The sequence below is a fragment of the Natrix helvetica genome, assembly GCF_964273705.1.
Source record: "Natrix helvetica genome assembly, chromosome: 1".
In the NCBI taxonomy this organism is placed as follows: Eukaryota; Metazoa; Chordata; class Lepidosauria; order Squamata; family Natricidae; genus Natrix; species Natrix helvetica.
This window is the reverse complement of record NC_138548.1, coordinates 187,811,344-187,833,206: the sequence shown is the minus strand read 5'-3', so window position 1 is coordinate 187,833,206 and position 21,863 is coordinate 187,811,344. Positions and strand designations below refer to the sequence as shown.

Below are 21,863 nucleotides of genomic sequence, written 5' to 3'. Positions count from 1 at the left end.
GTAAAATGATTGAAACATATTGATGATTTGGTTAAACTCAAAACTGCTAATATCTAAGTAAATGTTTATAGTTTTCTATTTTTCCTTTTTGTAAAAGTTGCGAGACCCGGGGGGGGGGCTTCTCCCTCTCCCCCGCACGATGTAGCTGTCAAAATGTTCCATAACCTTTTACCCCTTTTCCCTTGTAAATTTTTTTTAAAACCAATAAAAATTTTAAGAACAAAAGAAAAAACCATTTTAATATCCAGTTTATAGATTGAAGATCTATAGTCCTCGAGTTATGACCTCAATTGGGACCAAAATTTCCATTTTTAAACAAGATGATTTTTAAGCAAATTGTTAAGCAAATCACTGCAGTTGTTAAGTGAATCATATAGTCATAAAGTGAATCCGGCTTCCCCCATTGATTTTTCTTGTCAAAAGCCAGTTGGGAAGGTTGCAAATTGCAATGACGTGACCTGGGATACTACAACCTTTGTAAATATATGCCAGTTGACAAGCAACCAAATTTTGATCATATAACCATGAGGAAGTTGCAACAGCTGTACATGTGAGGACTAGTTATAAGCCATTTTTTTCAGTTTCACTATCTTTGAATGGCCACTAAACAAATGGTTATAAGCAGTGTGGGATTCAAATAATTTAACAATTGGTATGTGCAGGATCAGGTTGGCCATCATGGGAGGCATGACCCATCCCCATCCTCCAGCTACACTGCACATGTGGGATGAGCTCCCGCGACAGCCAACCTGACTCTGCGTGAACCGATTGTTAAACATTTCTTTGCCTACCTGATTTGCAGCTCTCTCAAATTTCTCCATCACATTTCTCATCGTGTGCAGAAAAACAAGTTTGTGGGACTAAAAAAAAAAAGTTCAACCGATCAATTCCAACTTCACGAGATCTTTTTATTTCATGAGAAGTTGGAATTGATTGAACTTTTTTTTTAATCCAACAAACTTTTGTTTTCCTGCACACGATGGCGAGAAGCGCAACAGAGAAAAGCAATAGCGCTGGAAATCAGGTTAGCAAAAAAATGCTTGGGGGAAGTGAAGGCATCTGGGCGCCAGGCACTGAAACAGACCTGTCTCTCTCCAGTAGCTGCCCAGGCCTGCTGGAGGGAAGGTGTCAGGCCTGTAATTATATTCTTTTTTGGATCTTTGGCCTGCCACACTTTCTTATAATTTTCTATGCTGTTTCAGTAGTGTAGTAGTTGGGAGGGGGGAATAGAAAGGAGTAGGATTGTAGAATGGATTGTTGACATTCTTTTGTAGAAGCCAAGGTCATCTTTTGCCTCCGCACATCGACACCTGGCCGGAAGAAGATGGATGTACATGCCAGCATGGAAGATGATGATTGAAACATGTGATGGATTTGTGGGTGTGGGGAGAGATCATGAACTTTCAACTAGGTGAACTTACAGGATGTAATTCAGAGTTGAAATTTCCATAGCCGTGCTAACATGCTTGCGGAATAAATTGCACCATTAAGGATGTTTTGCCTTGGACAATGATTTATTTCTGCATGGTATTTAGAACCCTAACATTATTTCAACTCTCTACTTTAAAAATATTTCACTAGCTCCCTCCCCCTATCAAGGGGGAAGGGCTGGTGATGGAAGATCTGGTGATGGGGTCTCGGCATTCCCAATGCTGACCGGGACAGCGTAAATATCAGCGAAGAATTAATGAGAAGCTTTTGGTGATAAGAAGCTGAGTGCGGAACTTCAAAGGCAATGGAATGCTGTTTCCAGTTTAATTGCATCTGGAGGAATGCAGGAGGAGATGCGACAAGACGAAGGAAATCTCAGACGGACTTCTTCAGCAAAATTTTGAGTGCATGCTCCCCCTCCTCCCCCCCCCAGCTTGGAAACAAGGCTTGGAAAAAAACAACAACCCCTAGAACAGAGGTTTGGGCTCCTTCCAGACGGCAATAAATGAAATGGCATATCACCCTGCAACTAGATGGGAGAGAGATTCCCTTTCAAAATGGGAATTTCAAAGGAGGCAGGAAGAAGGGATTTTTCCAGCATCTGTCACTTGCAAGCCACCACAAATGGGGCTGCAACCAGTAAATGAAGCAAATTGGGCAGTAAATTGGGCTTTCCTCCCAGGACTTGGATGGAAGAGATGCTACTTACAAACTCCTTTGCCATCAGCATGGGGAAATGCTCCAAGCCAGCAGAGGGCACCTACTTGGCCCATAACTCATCCAAGCCAGCAAAGGGCACCTACTTGGCCCATAACTCCTCCAAGCCAGCAGGAGGGTCCTTGGCACGTAAAACCCCCTAGCCAGCCATCATTGGTTGAGCTGCAACCTGTGAAGCAGGCAACCCCGGGATGGGTCTTAACCCCAGGTCATGGATGGGAGGGATGCCAGCGGGCACCTGCCCTCCCTCAGCAGATGGCACCATGGCAGAAAGCTGGGCAGTGGCCAACCGAGGGATTGACCTCCCCACCGGTTCCAGTCTCCCCTGCAAGACCAAAAAAGGTTCTTACCAGACCTTCCTACAGAGAAGAAATCTCCATGGAAGAAGGTATTATCAAAGGGAGGCCTGCGGGATGGATGGCGGGAAATTGTGCGCCTGCAAGGCCCCAAGTGGTTCTTACCCCACCTTCCTACAGAGTAGCAATCACCAACATGGAAGAAGGGATTACCAAAGCCAGGCCTGCAAGATGGGAAGCGGGACAAGGTGCATCTGCAATGCCCCAAAAGGTTCTTACTCCACCTTCCTACAGAGAAGCAATCTCCACCATGGAAGAAGGGTTTACCAAGGGGGCAGCTGCAAGTTGGAGAGCAAGGCAGTGTGATGAAACGGTTCCTGAGTTTAGAGATGTAACTAGGTTCCATTCCTCGTGGGGCCCAATTAAATGCTACCATTGTTGTCAACTTGGCCACAGAGCGTCAGAGTGCTTGGCTCCAGCCCCAATGCCACAAACGTGCGCACCAACCACCACGGCGGTAAAGAGAGGGTCCCAGATGCCACCACAGAAGAGTCATCTGGGCCAACAACCTCTGGAAGAGGATCCCCAACTTAAGGTGAGGAAGTGTCCTACCAAGGGGGAGGCCTCGGAAGAGGAAAAGGGCAGACATTCTCCGGAGGAGGATCCCCAACTTAAGGTGACAAAGAGTCCAACTAAGGGGGAGGCCTCGGAGGGGGAAAAGCCTAAACGACCTCTGGAAGAGGATCCCCAACTTATGGTGACGAAGAGTCTTACCAAGGGGGAGGCCTCGGAGGAGGGAATTGCCGAAGAACAAACGTGTGTACCAATTGCCACGGTGGTTAAGAGAGGGCCCCAGATGCCCGCACAGAAAAGTCATCTGGGACAACAGCCTCTGGAAGAGGATCTCCAACTTAAGGTGATGAAGTGTCCTACCAAGGGGGAGGCCTCGGAAGAGGAAAAGGGCAAACAATCTCCGGAGGAGGATCCCCAACTGAAGGTGACAAAGAGTCCAACTAAGGGGGAGGCCTTGGAGGGGGAAATGCCCAACCGACCTCTGGAAGAGGACCCCCAACTTCAGGTGACGAAGAGTCCTACCAAGGGGGAGGCCTCGGAGGGGGAACAAGGCCAGCCGTGGATGATTGAATCCAAGAGCCCAGAACCTACAGCACCTGCAGCAGAGAGCCCGAAACGGCCATGGGAAGAGGTCGCAATGGACTTCATCGTGGAACTCCCAGACAGCAGTGGGCATAAAGTAATTTGGACTGTTATTGATTTGTTTTCTAAGCAGGCACACTTCATTGCTTGCTCAGGATTGCCATCCGCAAACGAATTAGCGAAAATGTTTGTGAAACACATTTATCGCCTGCACGGAGTACCCAAGAGGATCATTTCAGACCGCGGAGTCCAGTTCACAACCAAGTTCTGGAGAGAGGTCCTGAGATCCATTGGGTCCACACAAGAATTGAGCTCAGAGGTTCATCCCAGCATGAACGGCGCAGCAGAGGGAGCCAATGCGGTGGTGGAACAATACATCTGGTGTTTTGTGGACTATCAGCGAGACAACTGGTCGGACTTGCTACCCTTCGCCGAAGTGGCGTACAACGATGCGGTCCACAGCAGCAGAGGATTAGCGGGTTTCCAGATTACCAGTGGCATGGAAGTTGTTGCCATGCCTGAGTTGCCTAGAGAATCTCCTTCTTTCATGTCTTTGAGTGAATGGATGGACATGCTAAAGAAGGGATGGGAGAATACGAAGAAGGCTCTAGCAGTTGCGGCAGAAGCCTACCAGAAGCAAGATGATCAACATCGCTCACTCCTAAACCCCTACCGTGTGGGGGACAATGTTTTTGTATCTACCAAATACATAAGATTAGAAATGCTTAGCGAGGAATTGGGTCAAAAATTTCTAGGTCCATTCCCAATAGTGAAGATAGTTAACTCAGTTACAGTTCAACTCGGTCTACCCAGAAGTCTAGGGGAAATTGACCCAGAATTTCATTGTAGCTTGTTGAAACCAGTAATTGGGTCTAACAGAAGAGCATCCACCCAAGCTCAATCTCCTCCTGTAGTGATGGAAGGGGAAACACAATCTGAGGTGGAAAAAATTGTAGATTTCAGGCTGAATAGGGGTTGCTTACAGTACTTAGTGCATTGGAAGGGTTACCCTTGGTCTGAAGCTAATTGGGTGAACAGTGGGAACCTAAAAGTGGAGAAGTTAGGAAAGCAAGTCAATGGGAAGTTTCCCGAGAAGTCAAGGGGTTCCCCTGGGTGGAGAAGAGGTGGTTAATTTTGTTATGTTAACTTTTATGTTATTCTCTTTGCAGGAAACGTTTTTCTTTTGAGGAGAGGCCGCCTGTCAGGCCTGTAATTATATTCTTTTTTGGATCTTTGGCCTGCCACACTTTCTTATAATTTTCTATGCTGTTTCAGTAGTGTAGTAGTTGGGAGGGGGGAATAGAAAGGAGTAGGATTGTAGAATGGATTGTTGACATTCTTTTGTAGAAGCCAAGGTCATCTTTTGCCTCCGCACATCGACACCTGGCCGGAAGAAGATGGATGTACATGCCAGCATGGAAGATGATGATTGAAACATGTGATGGATTTGTGGGTGTGGGGAGAGATCATGAACTTTCAACTAGGTGAACTTACAGGATGTAATTCAGAGTTGAAATTTCCATAGCCGTGCTAACATGCTTGCGGAATAAATTGCACCATTAAGGATGTTTTGCCTTGGACAATCATTTATTTCTGCATGGTATTTAGAACCCTAACAGAAGGCTGGCATCTACTGGCACTTTAATGTGGTGGCATATCTATCATACATACATGTGCAGTTCAGGTTTCTAACAAATCGCCTTCCAGAAACTTTTGTCTGACACATTTCTCCTCTAAGTTCAAGTTGCAATAACCAAGTGCTTTTCCCTATGTACCTCAAGCATGAAATTGTAACTCCGCCCATTTCCATTGCAATGACTATTAAGTTCCTCCCAAAAGAGATTTGTACTTATGAGTGTGCTGGGGGATTTGAGCCTCACCGAGTTTGAGGCTGAGAGTGAATGGATCCAAAAGAGTCACTGGGAGGGAATCCCGAAGTTCACATGGCTGCTTCAGTGACTTTTGCCCGGGAGTTGCCTCTCCTTCTCCATAAACCTCTACTCGAATCCTCCATCCTGCCTAATCCTATTGCTCTTTCCTCACTCTTTCTTTCTCTGGGCTTCAATCTACCTTTTAATTCTGCTCTTCTGCCTACCCATCTGGTTCCCTCTACTTTCCCAGTGGGAATAGGTTCTCCTTTCCTTTCACCTCAGTCAGAGTCTGGGTTCTCTGAATCAGCTGCATAGGTTCACTCCTCAGTTGTCTCCTTCCCCAAGTCCCAGGAAGATGGGTGCATTTTGCTTCTCCTCCAACCCCAGTTTTTCATTTCTCCTGCATTGGAAGTTGAACGAAAACCAGATGTGTTCCAGAAAACACAGATTTATCATAACCAGTTCACCAAACTCAACAAAAAAATTAGCTATCTGTTCTGCTGAATCCCATCACTGGTTATAAGTCGAGGATATTGAATGTTCAAGAAGAATAGAATAGAACACAACACAACACAGCTTGGAGGGGACCTTGGAGGTCTTCTAGTCCAGCTGCCTCCTCAAACAGGAGAACCTATACTATTTCAGATAAGTGGCTGTTTCTTCTTAAAAATCTCCAGTGATGGAGCACCCACAATTTCTGAAGGCGAGCTGTTCCACTGGTTAATTGTCCTCACTGTTAGGAAGTTTCTCCCCCTTCCAGGTTGTTTCTCTCTCTGGTTTGTTTCCAACCATTGTTTCTTGTCCTGCCCTCTGGTGCTTTGTAGAATAATTTGACCCCCTCTTCTTTGTGGCAGCCCCTCAAATACTGGAATACTGCTATCATGAGTTGCGGTGGCACAATGGTTAGAATGCAATACTGCAGCCTACTTTTGCTGATCACTGGCTGCCAGCAGTTTGGCAGTTCAGGACTCACCGGTTCAAGGTTGACGCATCCTTCCATCCTTCCAAGGTCGGTAAAATGAGGACCCAGATTGTTGGGGGAAATACGCTGACTCTGTAAACTGCTTTAGAGAGGGCTGTAAAGCACTGTGAAGCAGCATATAAGTCTAAGTACTATTGTTATTGCTATCATATTGCCCTAATTCTTCTTTTCTTTCGACTAGCCAAACCCAAAACTTGCAGCCGTTCTTCATATGATTTATTCTCCAGGCCTTTGATCATCTTAGTTGCTGTTCTCTGAGCTTTTTCAAAGGTCTCAACATCTTTTTTGTAGTATGGTGACCAAAATTAGTTGCAGTTCTCCAGGTGTGGTCTTACTAGGGATTAATAAAGTGGTACTAATACTTAATGTGACCTTGATTCTATGCCTCTGTTTTTACAACCCAGGATTGTATTAGCTTTTTTGGTTGCTGCTGCACACTGCTGGACCATATTCAAGTGATCATCCACTAGTACTCCAAGGTCCCTCTCACAGTTACTGTTTTTGAGCCAGGTGTCACCTAATCTGTATTTATCTTTTAATTTTCCTGCCTAAATGTAAAACTTTGCTTTTCTCTACATTAAAATTCTTTTTTTATTAAAAAAAGTTTTTATTTTTAAACAATCATAAAACAAACAAACATAAACACACACGAAGTATAAAAACCATCCTCAAATTTCCTACAGTGTGTCGAATGGTTACCAAGCTTTTTGCCTCCTCTCAATAGTCTTCACTTGCAATTAACATAAAGTCTCATATCATCAATCTAATATATATGTATACAATTATTATGATTATTAAACATTCATTGACTATAGCTATTATTACATCCTTTTTATGTGAAATATTCTAAATTTAAAATAAATTTACATCCTGAAATCATCCAGTAATATTACATCTTTATATTCTATTCTATATAGAATTATTTATGTTTTAAAACAAAGCTTTTCAACTTCATCTCCATAGTCCTCACTTACAATTTATGTAAAATTTCATATTATCAATCTAATGTATGTATGTATGTATATATATATATATATATATATATATATATATATATATATATATATATATATATGCATTTATTATCATTGTTAATCATTTATTTGACTATAAACTATTATTACTTTGTCATATATAATACTCAAAATTTAACTGTTTAACTTAATTTTTATTATGACATTCATTTCATCATCCTGTATCCTTCCAGTAGTAGTGCAGTCCTATATCTCTTGCCTTTTGTAGAATTTGTATTCTAATTGTTTTCTTGAAAAGTCTTATGTGGACTTCTCTTGGCAACTTGTTCATTGCATATCTTGTAAAGACTCGAAACCTTCCATCTGTTCCTTCCATCAGCTTGCCTTTAGTTATCACTGGTTCTTCTGTCAAAGTTTCTCTCATTATTTCTGCCAGATTTCCTTCCTTTTCTTCTTCCATATTTTGAAGTCTGAGATAGAGTTCCAGTTCGTCAACCTCTCCTTCCGATATTCCACTCCTATTTACTGTCAATGTCAACAATTTTCTTATCACTTTGTTCATATTTTCCTTCAATTTTTGAACTCTATCCTCAAATTTCATCAGTTTTGAAAATATTCTCAAATCTTCCCTCCATTCTTTCTGTTCTTTGTTCTATAATCTCAAATCTCTTTTTAATGTTTTATGTACTTATTTGTAGTTTTTGAATTTCTAGCATAATTGTTTGCAATGTTAATTCCTTTTCTTCTTCTTATTGTGCCATTTTTCCAAGTTGTAAACACTGCCACTAAGACATCCAAGGTTTCAAACAGATTCACTGTAATCTTTCGAGTCAAGGCTTTCTCTTTACTCCAGTCCAGTTACTGATAGTACTCCAGAAGAGCACCTGCATAAATAAACTGTACTCTTCCCACTGTCCCATTCAATAAACAAAGTCAGAAGCCTTGAGATATAAGATGTTTCCAAGCCTCCAGCAGAGGTGGCAGTGTTACTTCTTTTTCCTCTGTTTTTACCCCTCTCTTTAAGCTCCGAAATTGAGAAAAGAAAAGAAAATGTTTAAAAGGTACGATCCAGCCAAGTCTTGAAAAGAAAGAAATTCTTGATCCACAATACAAAAAATTGGGAAAAATAGAAGAAGGGGAAAAAAAGACCAGTCCAATATAAAAAGTAAGAGGCATTTGTAAAAATTCCATCCATTAAAAAAAACAAAATTAAAGAAAGAAAGATAACACATTAATTTTAATCTAGGCTTAATTCGCCGCTTGCTTTCTTCCGTCTTCAATTTTAATTTTACTCTAAGTCTTTTGGGGTGTTCTCTTCTCTAATATTAAAATTTATCTCACCATTTCAACACACTCTCTCTCCTGCTTTTCTTCCATTCAGGGGCTGTCCCAACCTTGTGCAGCTTCAATGGCTGCTTCTCTTTCGCTGGAAAAAAGGGCTTCTCCTGGATCAATCAGGGACTTTATGATGTCCCTGAGATCAGCAGGATGTGCACTTTTCTATCACCATCTCTACGGGATGGTTTAGGTCCAAAAGGACTGTCCAGCAGCAGAGATATCTACAGCAAACCTGGAGCTCCAAGATTGCATGTCGTGTCATTGCGACATTAAGCCCCACCTCTACATTAAAATTCTTTTTGTTGGATAGAGACAATTCAGGGCTGGGTTCCTGCCAGTTCTAACCTATTCTATAGAAGAGGTTCCACAAATCTACCATGCCATTTAGAACCGGTTCCAGCGCCCTTCCCGCACCCGTACGCACCATGCTTGCCCTGCCTGCCGCTCACTGATTGGCTGGCTCACCAATCCCCCCCACCTCTAAGAGTCCTATCTAAATCTTAAAGTCTTAAACCTGTTAAGTTTTAACATCCCTGGGGGGTTTTTTCTAAAGGGTTAGGGATGTAAATGTCTTGAACCTTGACAGTTTTAAGACTTGCATGCTTCAAATGCCAGAGTTTCTGAGCCAACATTTTGGTTGCTAAGCAATAGCATTGTTAAGTGAGTTTCACCACATTTTACAAATTGGCTACGCCCCCCAGTCACATAACTGCCAAGCCACTCTCATTCGGCCACATGGCTGGCAAGCCACTCCCACCCAGTCACATGGCTGGCAAGCCACTCCCACAAGCAGGCCACACCTACAGAAGAGGTTCTAAAAAAAATTGAAACCCACCACTGGGACAATTGTTCAGGTTTGTTGAGTTGTTTTTAGATCCGGAGCTTGTCTTCTGGCATGTTGCCTATTACTGCCAGTTTAGTGTCATCTGCAAATTTGATTAGTTCCCCTTCTATTCCTTCATTTAAGTCATCTATGAAGATATTCAAGAAGTTTAGTTATAGTAGTCCTTAGATCCTTTTCTTCCCCCCCTCTTCTTAGAGCAGAGAGATTGCTTATGTAAATGTCAGACCTGGAAGCCATCTTTTACATTGGGCCTTCAGGCCTGCCACAATTTCTACTGTGGGAAAATGGGAGGGGGGTTTTATGGGGTATAGGTAATATATAGTCAAAATAACATTCTTTTCTCAGAGAGTCAAGGACACGTTGCCCTGCAGCTGTGATGGTGTGACTGGGAGGTATCTCCAATTTTGGAAGGTGCCTGATTGGATTATGTGACAGACATGTGGATCCTGGGCAGGGACTTAAACTTTCACTTGGATGGGGAAAACCTGGAAACTTTCAGAGTCAGGTTTTCCCAGATGTGCCAATATGACATCTCAAATAAAATGGAACTTTGAGGAAACTCAAGCCTCAGAGTCTTCTTTCATTGGGGGTGTTACTTGGAACCCTGACATTAAGGTTATCTCTTTTGAGCTTCTTTTTTCTGCAGTATATCTGTAAAATTTCTAACTAGAAGTTAGCAAGCTCAGTTTTGTGGTTTTAATTAGTTCTTTAGAACCCTCTGGCTACCTGACACTGACAAGACCCTAACCAATTTCACATGAAGAGTTTGGTTTGCTTCCTAAGCGCACCAGGTAATCAGTTGGAGCTAGCAGATTGCTTTCAATGTGTATGCCCCTTTGTGTGCTTGCTTACTCTCTTATAATCCCTTCCTCTCTAATGAATGTAAATCCAAACATTAAGTTCTTTCTTGCTAATTATTATAGTATCTGGGTAACCATTATAAAAGGCTATAAGACTTGTCCCTTTATTTGTCTCCTTCTCAGAAATCTCTGCTATTTGGACTCACCAGCTGTTTTCAGTCATATACTTACCAAGGAAATTTGTGAGCATGGTTGTGGTCATGAATGTTTCACTTAGTAACGACTTTGTTTAATGACTGAGCCACTGGTCCCAACTGTGCCACTAAACACAAAATGCCTGTAATGTATTTTATCTTCTTAAAAGGCCTTTCTTTTATACTTCATATAATTAACTGTTTGGGGGAGGTTAATAGTCCTAGAAGGTTTAAAATGGAAATAAATAAATTTGCCTGTCTTAGCAAATAAATCTTATAATAATTTTAGTTTCTAAGAACTTTTACTTTTAAAATCAATTCACAGAAATATTTTAGAAATAATGTTCTGCTTCTCCCAATGAATCTCAGGAATTGTGAACATGCAAAGAGTATTTTGATTAGCTGGACCTTGCTAGTTGCAGCATGGAGTTAAAGATATTTGGGAAAATGGAAAAGCCTCAGAGGAAGCAGCAGTTCAACTGGATCATCCCCAGACAAACTGGTTTTAACCAGGAAAATGCTGAAGAAATTTTAAGAAGCTTTTTGCGCAACACTTCAGTCAGTAGAATATTGCTTCCTATACATTTTTCCTAGTCTCAACTCCTAAACAGCTACATTCCTGAAAAATAACCCTTTCTCTGTTAGAGTGACTTCCCTTTTTCTCAAAGAGATTAGAAAAGAATGTAATATAAATAGTGTGTAATTTATTTTCTATGTCTTTTTAAGTGGATAACATGATGCATTGGGAAAGTTCCAGGTTTAGTCTCATGTTGTCTATAGTTTATGAGTGGACCTCAGGTAGCAGGGGCGGAGGGAATCTTAAGCTTTGGACATTGGCAAAAAATTTAATGTTGAAATATGTAATCAGATATTCATATTTATCATAAGTATAAAATATCAGGATTAGCTAAAAGAAATGATTTCTACGTACCTCTTTTTGCATCTTCATGAAAAGAACTATAAGACAATGCTTGAGTGTGAAATAAAATATCTAATCTCTAACACTTTCTATTCTTCCTTTTACTATTATAAAATAATTATAATTGATTTTAATAAAAACAGAGTCAGTGTGGTACAGTAGTTATAGCAGCAGGTTAGCTGAAACTTTGCTTGTCATCAGATGTAATATAAGGCAATATTTATTCTTTATGTCAAGACAAATTTAAGAACATGTCTGAATTTAGAGCTTGATTTTGTATATTACAATATGAAGTGTATCCATAGGTATTTATAATATGTAGTATATTCATGAGTATTTTTGTTTGAGCTCTGGTTGGCTTAGTTACAACCAACCTGCTCAGGTAATCCTTTAAATCTGATAAATCTTGACAAAGTGATAGACACTGTTCTGAAGATTGAAAATAATCTGGTTCATCTAGGCTGCTTTGGATTGTCTTCTATTGAGAAATGAAATTTCTCATTCATAATATGGTCACAACCTTTGTAATTCTAGGGTTTGCAGAAACTGAGAAAAACCAAAAAACTAAGAAAAAATCAAAATATATCAGTCTTCAATATATATTCATTTGAAATTCATTTAGAATTAACAAAAAGGCACAAAGCTTATGTCTTCTGAACTCATTGTGCAATGTTGATCTTCTCAGGATTCATATCTATTTCTGTTTGGGAGTTTTATGGGATTTTCTAATACTGTGTTTTAAATGGCACTATATATATCCATATTAGTTGAGTTAATTAAGAGGTCCCAGATCGCTAAAGGAAATGACAGTAAAATATAATTTTATGCAAGACTTATCTCCTTATCCATATTTAGACTTCACTGTATTGTATACTGACCTTACACTAGCTATTCTGAATATCTGGATAATAAGTTATTTTACGGCATTAATAGATTATATTGCTAAACTTGTGGCATGTTGTGCAAAAAGTCAGCAACTTGCTTTTCATGAGTAAGATCAAAACTTTAGAGCTCTTTCCAGAAATCCAAATGGGATTTGGATTATTTCTTTTCTTGTAGCCTCTCATGCTGCATAACAAGCTACATTTGAAATTAAGATTCTTAAAAGGAATTTATAATTTGGTACACTAGTCTGGGATTATACTTTATCCATAATATTAATGTGATACAATTGTGTAATATAATGTCTAACACCATCCTAAGAGAGAAACAAGTTTTACAAACCATACAAGCAATTTAGCTATTGCACTAAACAAAAACTGTGGTACTGTAACAATAAAATAAAAGCATTATATGTGGCCTTACATATCCTTGGGAATAGCTAAAATGATTCCCTCAGTCTTGTTTTTATCAGGCATAGTTCATAGCTCATATGTGCTGTTGTGAGATATATGGATGAAAGTTATGCTAGATGTTCAGATTCAAAACTATCAATCTTGTGGGAAAAATTTAACCTTCATGAGATTTTCCTCACTATGAACCTGGGGCATAAACAACCAGGGAATGTTATACTCTGTGTTAGTGTGTCAAGGTTCAGTCTTTATGGTATAAGGGGCACAGTTGTTAAGAACGCAGCATATTTATCATATCTGTTTCAGTGATATAGTTACATATGCTGTTGGGAATTTACAATTAAAATGGGAATACTTTGACTTTGGTATTATTATCCTACACAGTGGACTGCTGTTGCTATACAGACTTGAAGACTTCTAGATTTTAATGTGTTTATCATTTTGAATAAATACTCTCGGTTTTCCCTAACCAGCAAACAAACAAAAAAAGTAAACAAACAAGCAAAAAACCCACCTTAGAGAAAGTGTGCCTTTACTTTGTCAGGAAGCTGCTTAGTGCCCAGCAACAGAACATGCTTCTTGTTGTATTCAGCAGTCTGAAAGTATACTTTGGGAATTCCTCCATGTAAATATATAGAGGTTGTCCAATAATCAGTCCTTTGAACAGTTGGCAGATTGAGAAATCTAGATAATGCACTGCAAGTACTTAGAATTTCTTGATTTTTTTTCCAAATAAGCATTCAAATTAGTGAAGGCATAATTGCTGATGAACAGAGAAGATGAATGGCAAATATTTTGTATGAGCAATTCAAAAATATTTTCTGTGAGCATTTTCCCTTTGTCTTTCTTGGGGTTTAAAAATGCTAATGTAAGAAAATAAACATAAGCCAAAGGTGTTGGATGAACACTGCAGAAACAACAAGATGATACACAGATGTATAGATTTAATGAGATACCACCATGCTATTTATTTATTCTAAAAACAATGATAAAAACAAGAAAAGTTTACAATCTGAACTAATTTATATATATTTTGAAATTCCATCTGTCACTGCAGACAGAACAATAAATATTGTAAGCCTGGATGGGCCAAAACCCCTGCCTCCCCCCACCCTGTGAAAGTTATTTATTTGCAGATTTTCAAACTGGATAATAACTCTAGGGCCTAGAATAGATTAGGGTCCTCTGCAAAAACATGAGACAGAAAGGATATGTATTTTGTTCTAGTATTCAATACTTCGGTCTTTCAGAGGTTGGAGGTTTTTTGCTGCTTCTTCACATTTCAGAATCCTTCTGTTCCTTTTTACTTATGTAAGTATTATACTTATATTAATAGAAATCCAAATTGCTTTAATTTCACCAAATGTTTCAGTGATGAAATATAGAGCTGTGTACATATTTCAAAGAAAATCTTCAATTATGGTAAAAGTACCAGAAAAACTTGCTTCTTGATCATTTGCACAGCCACAATAAAATAAAAAGAGACGAGGCTTAAAACTTTTTGAATGCTCTTATCCACAGCTAAGGCTAAGGTCACATGGCATGCGGACCGGCATGCGTGAACCAGTCACTTTTTTCTGTCCTGTTGTAACTTTAGTTACTAAATGAATGATTGTAGGTCAAGAACTACCTGTACAGAATAAACCACACTATGTGTCAGTCTCTGCTTGCTTGCTATCGGCTGCCATAGTAACGGGGAGGGTGGGGGTATGTGGTATTTGGGGGGGAATTGCTACGTGCTGGAAGAGTTGTCATGAAGGGAGTTTTGTTCTCACCATCTTCTGCGCATGCTGATGGCTCATGTTTAGGCTTGGTCAAGGTCAACCGTCTCTGCATACCAACTGAATGAGGCCAGTTGAAGATGCACCCCTCATGACACTTTTGGGAGTCGCAGATAGGACACTGGGTTGAGGTAACTGGGGGGAGGGTCCTGGGTAAACATTTGATATGTACATGTTTGCACCTTTTTGCTTCAGATCTGCTTTTCTTTAGCTGTTTTCATTTCATGTCCAGTAAAAGTACCTTTATCTCTAATCAAATGGAGTTGGGGGTTTTCTTTCTTGGATACTGAATGAGGCATGCCTGACGCTATGACATATTGGCAGGCCATAGGCAAATATGATGTTCAATGGTTTTTAAAAAAGTTCTTCAAATGTGCATCTACACTACAATGCCTTTACATTTAATATTGATTTCAGAATACAAGAGTCACATTTGGTCAAATGAAAAAAAGGTTTATTGTTTGCTTTTTATTTGATATTCCATTGTTTGCTTTTTATTTGATCCTCTATGAGACATTTTTATGAAAGGTGAGATACAGATGGAATACATAAATATGCAGCTCAGAATCACTTAGATAGTGAGATGGATGGCATATGAATTTGATTAATAAATAAATATAAATATATGGGTAGCATCTGGCTTATGGGCTGACTGTAGTCTTCTACCTCCTCCTATGTGGCTGACCATCCTCTAATGCAGTGTTTCTCAAACTTGGCAACTTTAAAATGTTTGGACTTCAACTCCCAGAATTCCCCAGCCAGCAAACTGTTTGAACAATACTTCTCTAATGCATCTATTTCTCCAATTCTGCTTCAAAAGAGGAGCCACAGGGTCTTCTATCCCCTAGTATTTGCCTGCTCCCAGCAGTTTGTCAAAGTCCTGTTTTGAGATTTTCAAAACAAGTCATGATGGGGAAGTGAAGATACAATGAGCATAATTACTGTGCCTTTTCCTCAGCACCAACATCATAATCATTATTCATGTTGATGGGAAAAGATTTTATATTTTTTCCAGTCTTGAACAGGATGGCTGCTTATTTGCTGCTATTATGAGTGAGTTGTTGACCATCTAAAGTGGGGGTGGCGCTTCCAAACTTGGCAACTTTAAGACTTGTAGACTTCAATTCCCAAAATTCTGCAGCCAACCATGCTACCTGGGGAATTCTGAGAGTTAAAACCTACAAGTCTTAAAGTTGCCAAGTTTCGAGATCACCGATCAAAAGGTGTCTGGCAAATCTAGGTTTAAAAAATTACCTCATAGTGTACAGGTAGAGGGAGAAGAGATTCAAGGCCTCTTTTGCTCCCAGATATTTTGGTCAGGACTGCTCCTTCTCTACTACTACTACTGCTTTCTGGGCAGAGCAAGGTTAAGAACACTCTCCTTATCCCCTGAGATCTTGTGTAATTTTATCTGCATGCAGGACAACCACTCGCTCCTGAAGAATTCTTAAGGGATCACAGTGATAAGTCTTGAATAATTTTTAGTCTCTTGAGTAAAATTTATTTTAAAATGTTGTTTAGTTTTGACAAAAAGTGTGAATATTTCTTTCTTTGACTGTATTACTTTTGGAAATATGCCTTACAAATATCAGTGCTTTAGAGATATGAAATTTCCAAAGAATTTGGACCAGCTTAAACATTTTCTAATGCAGGAATAAATAGGACAGATTAAGAGATAACAGTGATACAAGGAGTGTAAAAATGAGATAAGTAAATTTAAAAAACAAATTTAGAAATAGACAAATTTTCAAGTAAATTGAAATCTGATTACTATCTCAGTTCTTCATTGTTTTTAAAGATTGGTCTGGTTAAAACGCCAGTAAACTTGTAACTGCAATGAATCAAGTTATACTAGGCAGAAGAAATTACATAACTATTTGTAAAGAGTCAGGGTGATCTCTTCTGTAGCAGCATTCCCCTCCTTGGAGAGCTGCAATTTTTTTCTCTTAGTCCCAGAAGCAGAGGAAATATTCACACAGCAACAAGTGCTTATGGCAGGTTTCTAGTGATATAGGACAGAAGAAAAGGACAAGTGTACCTTTTTAATACTGAGAGCAGCTTTCATTAGGGACCAAAGTTATTTTCTGTGGAGTGTGGAACTTAATAATTTCTACAAATAAAGTACTGTGTCAGAAAGAACTGGACCTAAATATCTCTGTAATTCAAAACTGAAAGTTTTTTGTTTTATTGATTATTCTTACTGCATTCTAGCCAGGAGTGAGAAAAAAATTAGTGTTACAGAATAAGGAAGATAGTGTTAATAAATACTTTAGGCATGCAGTCAGCATATTGTTAGCCCCGCTAATTGTGGTCTTCTTTCCAAAGGACAGATATAAGAAAGTTTCTGAAATCAAACAAAGAAGAAACAAAATAAGAAAATAAATGTCTATTTCTTGTCTAGTAAAATATTTACTTCCTTTATTTTTAAGTAGATGCATTTTCTCAATTTAATTTTTTTGCGTGCATGCATATTATTTTAGCTATAGAGAAAAATGTGTACCAATAAAGTGTTTTAACAGTTTGGATTGATTTTGGAAGAATGTTTAGTTACTTTTGGTAAGATTTCCATTGGGAGGGGTAAAAACTCATGTTGCAGGGTAAATGGTTCAAGATCAGCCCTTTGAATCTCCCAGTTAAAGTGATTTTTGGTATATTAGACTAGAAAGAGTCTGCTTTGCCTGAAAGGTTGTTGGTCAAAATATAACACAATTCAATATAAAGAAACTTGTGTGTTTCCATACAACAACACTTGTTCACAAATTAGTAGGGTTGATCTGAATTTGGGATGATTCGCCCAATCCTTTTAACTTGTAAACTGGTGCCCATTAGCATATTACTCTTAAGTGGATTGCTATTGAATCAAGCATTAAAGATAAAGGAAATGTAGTCATGAAATTTTAACTATTTTATGGCTAAGGCAAATTTGAATCCAGTTCCAAATTTAAATATTTTCTCAAATGGCTATAAAAATTGTTCATCCTGTTCTTAAACATATATTAATAATAATAAAACCTTCACTTAGATGAGTTCAGCAATAAAAAAATGCCTACAGAAGTATTATTTAAATGCAAAGACAAATATAATACCTATTTCAAAAGATATGTAGTATCCACAGCTTTTTCTCCTGTTTTAAAAGAACATTCTCTTTTCTGTTTTAAACCTTTCCTATTGGATGGCATCCTAACTGAAAGAAATATTATTTAATTAATGTTGAGCAAGGAAGGGTGTCATGTTGGTCATAAGGATGTTATTTGTCTTGAGATCAATATAGTTTGCTCCTAAATACTTGACTAGTGTCCTAAGCCCACTATCTCAGCTTGATTATCAGATATGTTGATAATGTTCTTAGAATTTCTAGCTGTGATAATACAGAACATTGGCCACAGTACACCTTCATGGCAGTGCCAGTTTGGAAAAGACTGTCTAAGGGAATAAAGAAAGGAATTACAGGAAAGTAATGGATCTTTCAAATTTAATTGAAGTACCAAAGTTTCTAGATGGCAATCAGCAATAAGGAAACAGTTTAAATTTATCTCCTTACAGCAGTCCAGATCTTCTTTGACCTCAAGAATTTGACTTGAAGATACAAATGATATTTACAAATAATAAAAAATAGCAACTGCTCCTGGTCCTGTATTTATGTCCTGTTCCTTGATTCTGTAGTTATGTCCTGGCTTGTTCATACCCATATGCATAAGGTTAATGCAATAGTATATTTGTGTATTATTTTCACAAATGAATGTAAGGGAAACATAATTATTTTTAATATGTCTCCTCCTCTTCCTCCACCTTTTTCTTCTTTTGCAGCAAATTCCATAAAGCAGGAAATACATAGCGATGATGAGGATTCTAACAGAAAGCGTCTAAAGCGAGAAGATGGGATCATTGGGCAGGATGAAGGGAGCAGTTTGGAAGAGCCCCTGATTGAAAACCAGGAGATTGGGGAAAACAGAAAAATGCAGGAGCTGTCAGGCGAGGGAGGAATCCGGCTTCCGAATGGTAAACTGAAATGTGACGTCTGTGGCATGGTTTGCATTGGGCCCAATGTGCTTATGGTACATAAAAGGAGTCACACTGGTAAGCAGCCAAAAGAAAAAAATGTGATGACTGCCTTTGGCATCTGATGTTGATATTGCCTACGTCTATTCTCTAATATTTCTCAATTCATCATTGATAATCATGTGCAGTAAAGGAAAAAAAATCTTTTCAAACTTTGCTTACAAAGAAGTAATATATTAAAAAACATGAATTCATGTTCTTATCTCTTTCACAATAACGCTTGAGAAATGATGATTCCATATTAAGTCTCCTTCACTATGAAGGTATATACTAAATTGGCTTATTAATATGAACCTCTCTTTTTATTTACAAAATCCTCCCCTTCTACCATTTCTGGAAGCCACTTGGTGATATAAAATATTTACTAACATTAGAACATCCTTCAAAAGAAAGACATAGAGACCAGGGACAGATTCAGCATGAAAACAGTCTACCAGCTATCAGTCTCTGTATACGAAGCAGTCTCCATTTTAGAGAAATCTGAATTTATTGAGAAACTGTAAAGAATAACATATGGTTAGGCTGGACTTAGAAATCAAATTTTGGTATGTTTTTGTATATCCACAATGAAAACTAATATTCATGTGTACAAACCTCCTGGAGATGGTATTCTATTTTCTTCATTACTGGTTCGGTAGCTGGAGCATATACACGAAGCATGTCTGGGCATGTGCAGAAACCTTCTGCATGCACAGAAGGTTCTTGATGATGTCAGAGTGGGTGGGCAGAGCCTCGTGCCACCATCACTACCGGTTCACCTGAAATGGTGCGAACCGGCAGCATACCACCTCTGAACATCCCCCCCTCCATCCCTAAAAATACCAATAGCTGCCATGCCTTAGACTGATTAATACATCCCTATCCAAAGAACTCTGGGATCAGCTTGCTTGAACTTTCCCCCTTGTTTTGTTACATATTATAAGAAGGATCTAACCTGTCACTGCTTAATTAGATACCTTGGTAGTTCCTGGACTAACTAAGATAGTCACTCTACCAAGAAACCAGGACTTATTTTTTCAATTTCAGTGTTTAATATGCCTGTGGATAGAGAGGACTCTATCCTTACTCTGAAGAAATGTTTATAAAAGCACACCATAGGGAGGTTGATGGAATTTTCTATATGTAGATATGTTTGACATATACTTATTTCGTAATGCGTTTTGCCCAGTAATAACTATATTCCAATAACTTATCTGATAACTTGATCCTGAAAGTGCTGATCTCTTCAGTCTTGTCTGAATAGCATTTACAAGGATTGCATTCTTTCCTTGCCTTTCACAGAAATATTGCAGCCCCATTTGGCAGGGACCATGTTCACTTTGTCTCTTGTATTCTGCTTTCCCTTTGTTTCCAGTGTAAGCTGCTTTCCCCAGACAATGTCTTTTGTCTTTTGCTCTCTTCCTCCAGCACTTTCTTCCAGAAATGCAGGAACAGTTTCTATTTTTCACACTTTAAATATATTGCTCCCAAATAACTTCTATTTAGCAAGCTGTTGTGTGAAGAGCAAGGAAGATTTGCTTGTATGGGAGAGAATGATCTTTCTCTCAACTTTTCTCTATTCCCTGCTTCCATGTACAATTGGCTTCTTCTTTTCTCTCTCTTTTCCTTTCCTCAGAAGAAAGAAGGGAACAACACTAACTCCCTTAGTTTTGTCCCCTGGAGGCTGATTAAGGTGAGGTACAAAACAACAACAAAAGGCCTGTGTTGTCAAAGGAAAATGTTGCAAGGAAAGAAGAAGAAAAAACCAGAATAAGGTTTTTTGTAGGGAAAGTATGGAGGTTTTCCTGAGGCCTTGCAGATGCCAAGGCTTTGTCTTAACCAAGAGAAATGAAAATTAAGCAGAGTGTGAGTAGGTTGTTTTGTCTACTTAAGGACAGATGGGCACTACTGGAATGGACAGGTTTGCTTTTTTGTGGGCAGATAAGACTTGCAGAGAGCCATTCACCAATGTTTCCCCTTTGTAATCATTTGACCAGTAGAGAGTGCCTTATCTCTCCCCACAGCTTTGCAAAAACCTTCATCTGTAAAAGAAATAAAACATTGGGGTGTTAACATTGGGGTGCCAAACCAATTTCTGTCTGTTTTGCCCAGTCTCCCTCCAAATGACTGGGAAGACTGCCCCATGAGTTTACTCCTATGTAAACTGGCTAAAAACAAAAGTTTCCTTTTTGCACCAAAGCTTATGACTGCAACAGGAAGAAGCTAGGACAAAGTGGAATGGTAAGACCCATCAATCACCGGAGGGACAATTTGCTTTTTTTGCAACTGTGCCCTGTTTGAAAGAATCCATACCCTTTTCAATTCTATGTCCACACATTTCATTATCAATGTATTTTTATTGGTGTGCTGCCCATATGACTTGGCTTTGCCTTGGAAATGATCTGTCACCCTCTTTCAATATTTTAACAATACAAAAGACTGCATACCTGAAGTAGGAAACTCAAATAAATGTTTATTGGGACTGTTCAACAGCAGAAAATTTCTACAATAATAAAATATCTTCCAGATAATGATCTATTTCCACAGAGTAATTACTATCCCTATTTGTATCAAGGATGTTTCTTTTTAAATCAAGGAAGTTTTGTATCAAGGAACTTCCACAGCTATATAAAGGAAGGTTCTAAGTGATAGATCTGTTTTTCAAGAAAGAATGATTTCAGCCAGAATAGACCATCTTCTTAATTCCTGAGTCTGAGATTCAGCTATCCACTGCAACATCATCTTATTTAGATTCATCTTCTGTTTGTTGGAGCATATGTACCATATTTTTCAGAGTACAAGACGCACCTTTTTCCCCCAAAAAAGAGGCTGAAAATCTGGGTGCGTCTTATACATCGAATACAGCCCCGCCCCTACACCAAAATGCATACCTTGTGCATAGCTTGTAGGAGGCTTTCAGAGAGCTCCTGGGGGCTGGGAGGGCAGAAATGAGTAAACAACAGGCCATTTTTTGCTCAATTTTGCCCTCCCCCAGCCCCCAGGAGCACTCCCTAAGCCTTCATAAGACTATGCATGCAATTGTCTTGACAAAAAAGGGCCCATTTTCACAAAAAATGGGCCGTTTTTTGCTCGTTTTGACCCACCCCATCCCCCAGGAGCACTCTGCAAGCTCCCCAAAGGCTATTCATGCCTTTTTTTAAAAAGGGGGGGGGGCTGTTTTTGCATAAAACAGGCCATTTTTGGGAGGTTTGCAGAGTGCAAAAAGGTTTT

General features: G+C 39.1%; 1 protein-coding gene across 7 annotated transcripts in view; it reads left to right on the top strand.

The window, feature by feature from the left end:
• Positions 1–21,863, top strand: part of IKZF2 (IKAROS family zinc finger 2) — a 139,423-nt gene that overhangs the window by 51,243 nt on the left and 66,317 nt on the right. For 5 of the 7 annotated variants that reach the window (XM_081932350.1, XM_081932346.1, XM_081932348.1 and 2 more), the window contains one exon: positions 18,402–18,671. In XM_081932350.1, the coding sequence (XP_081788476.1) occupies positions 18,402–18,671 (270 nt within the window). The remainder of the gene's footprint in view (positions 1–18,401; positions 18,672–21,863) is intronic. The other 2 variants (XM_081932351.1, XM_081932349.1) reach the window with 1 other exon arrangement.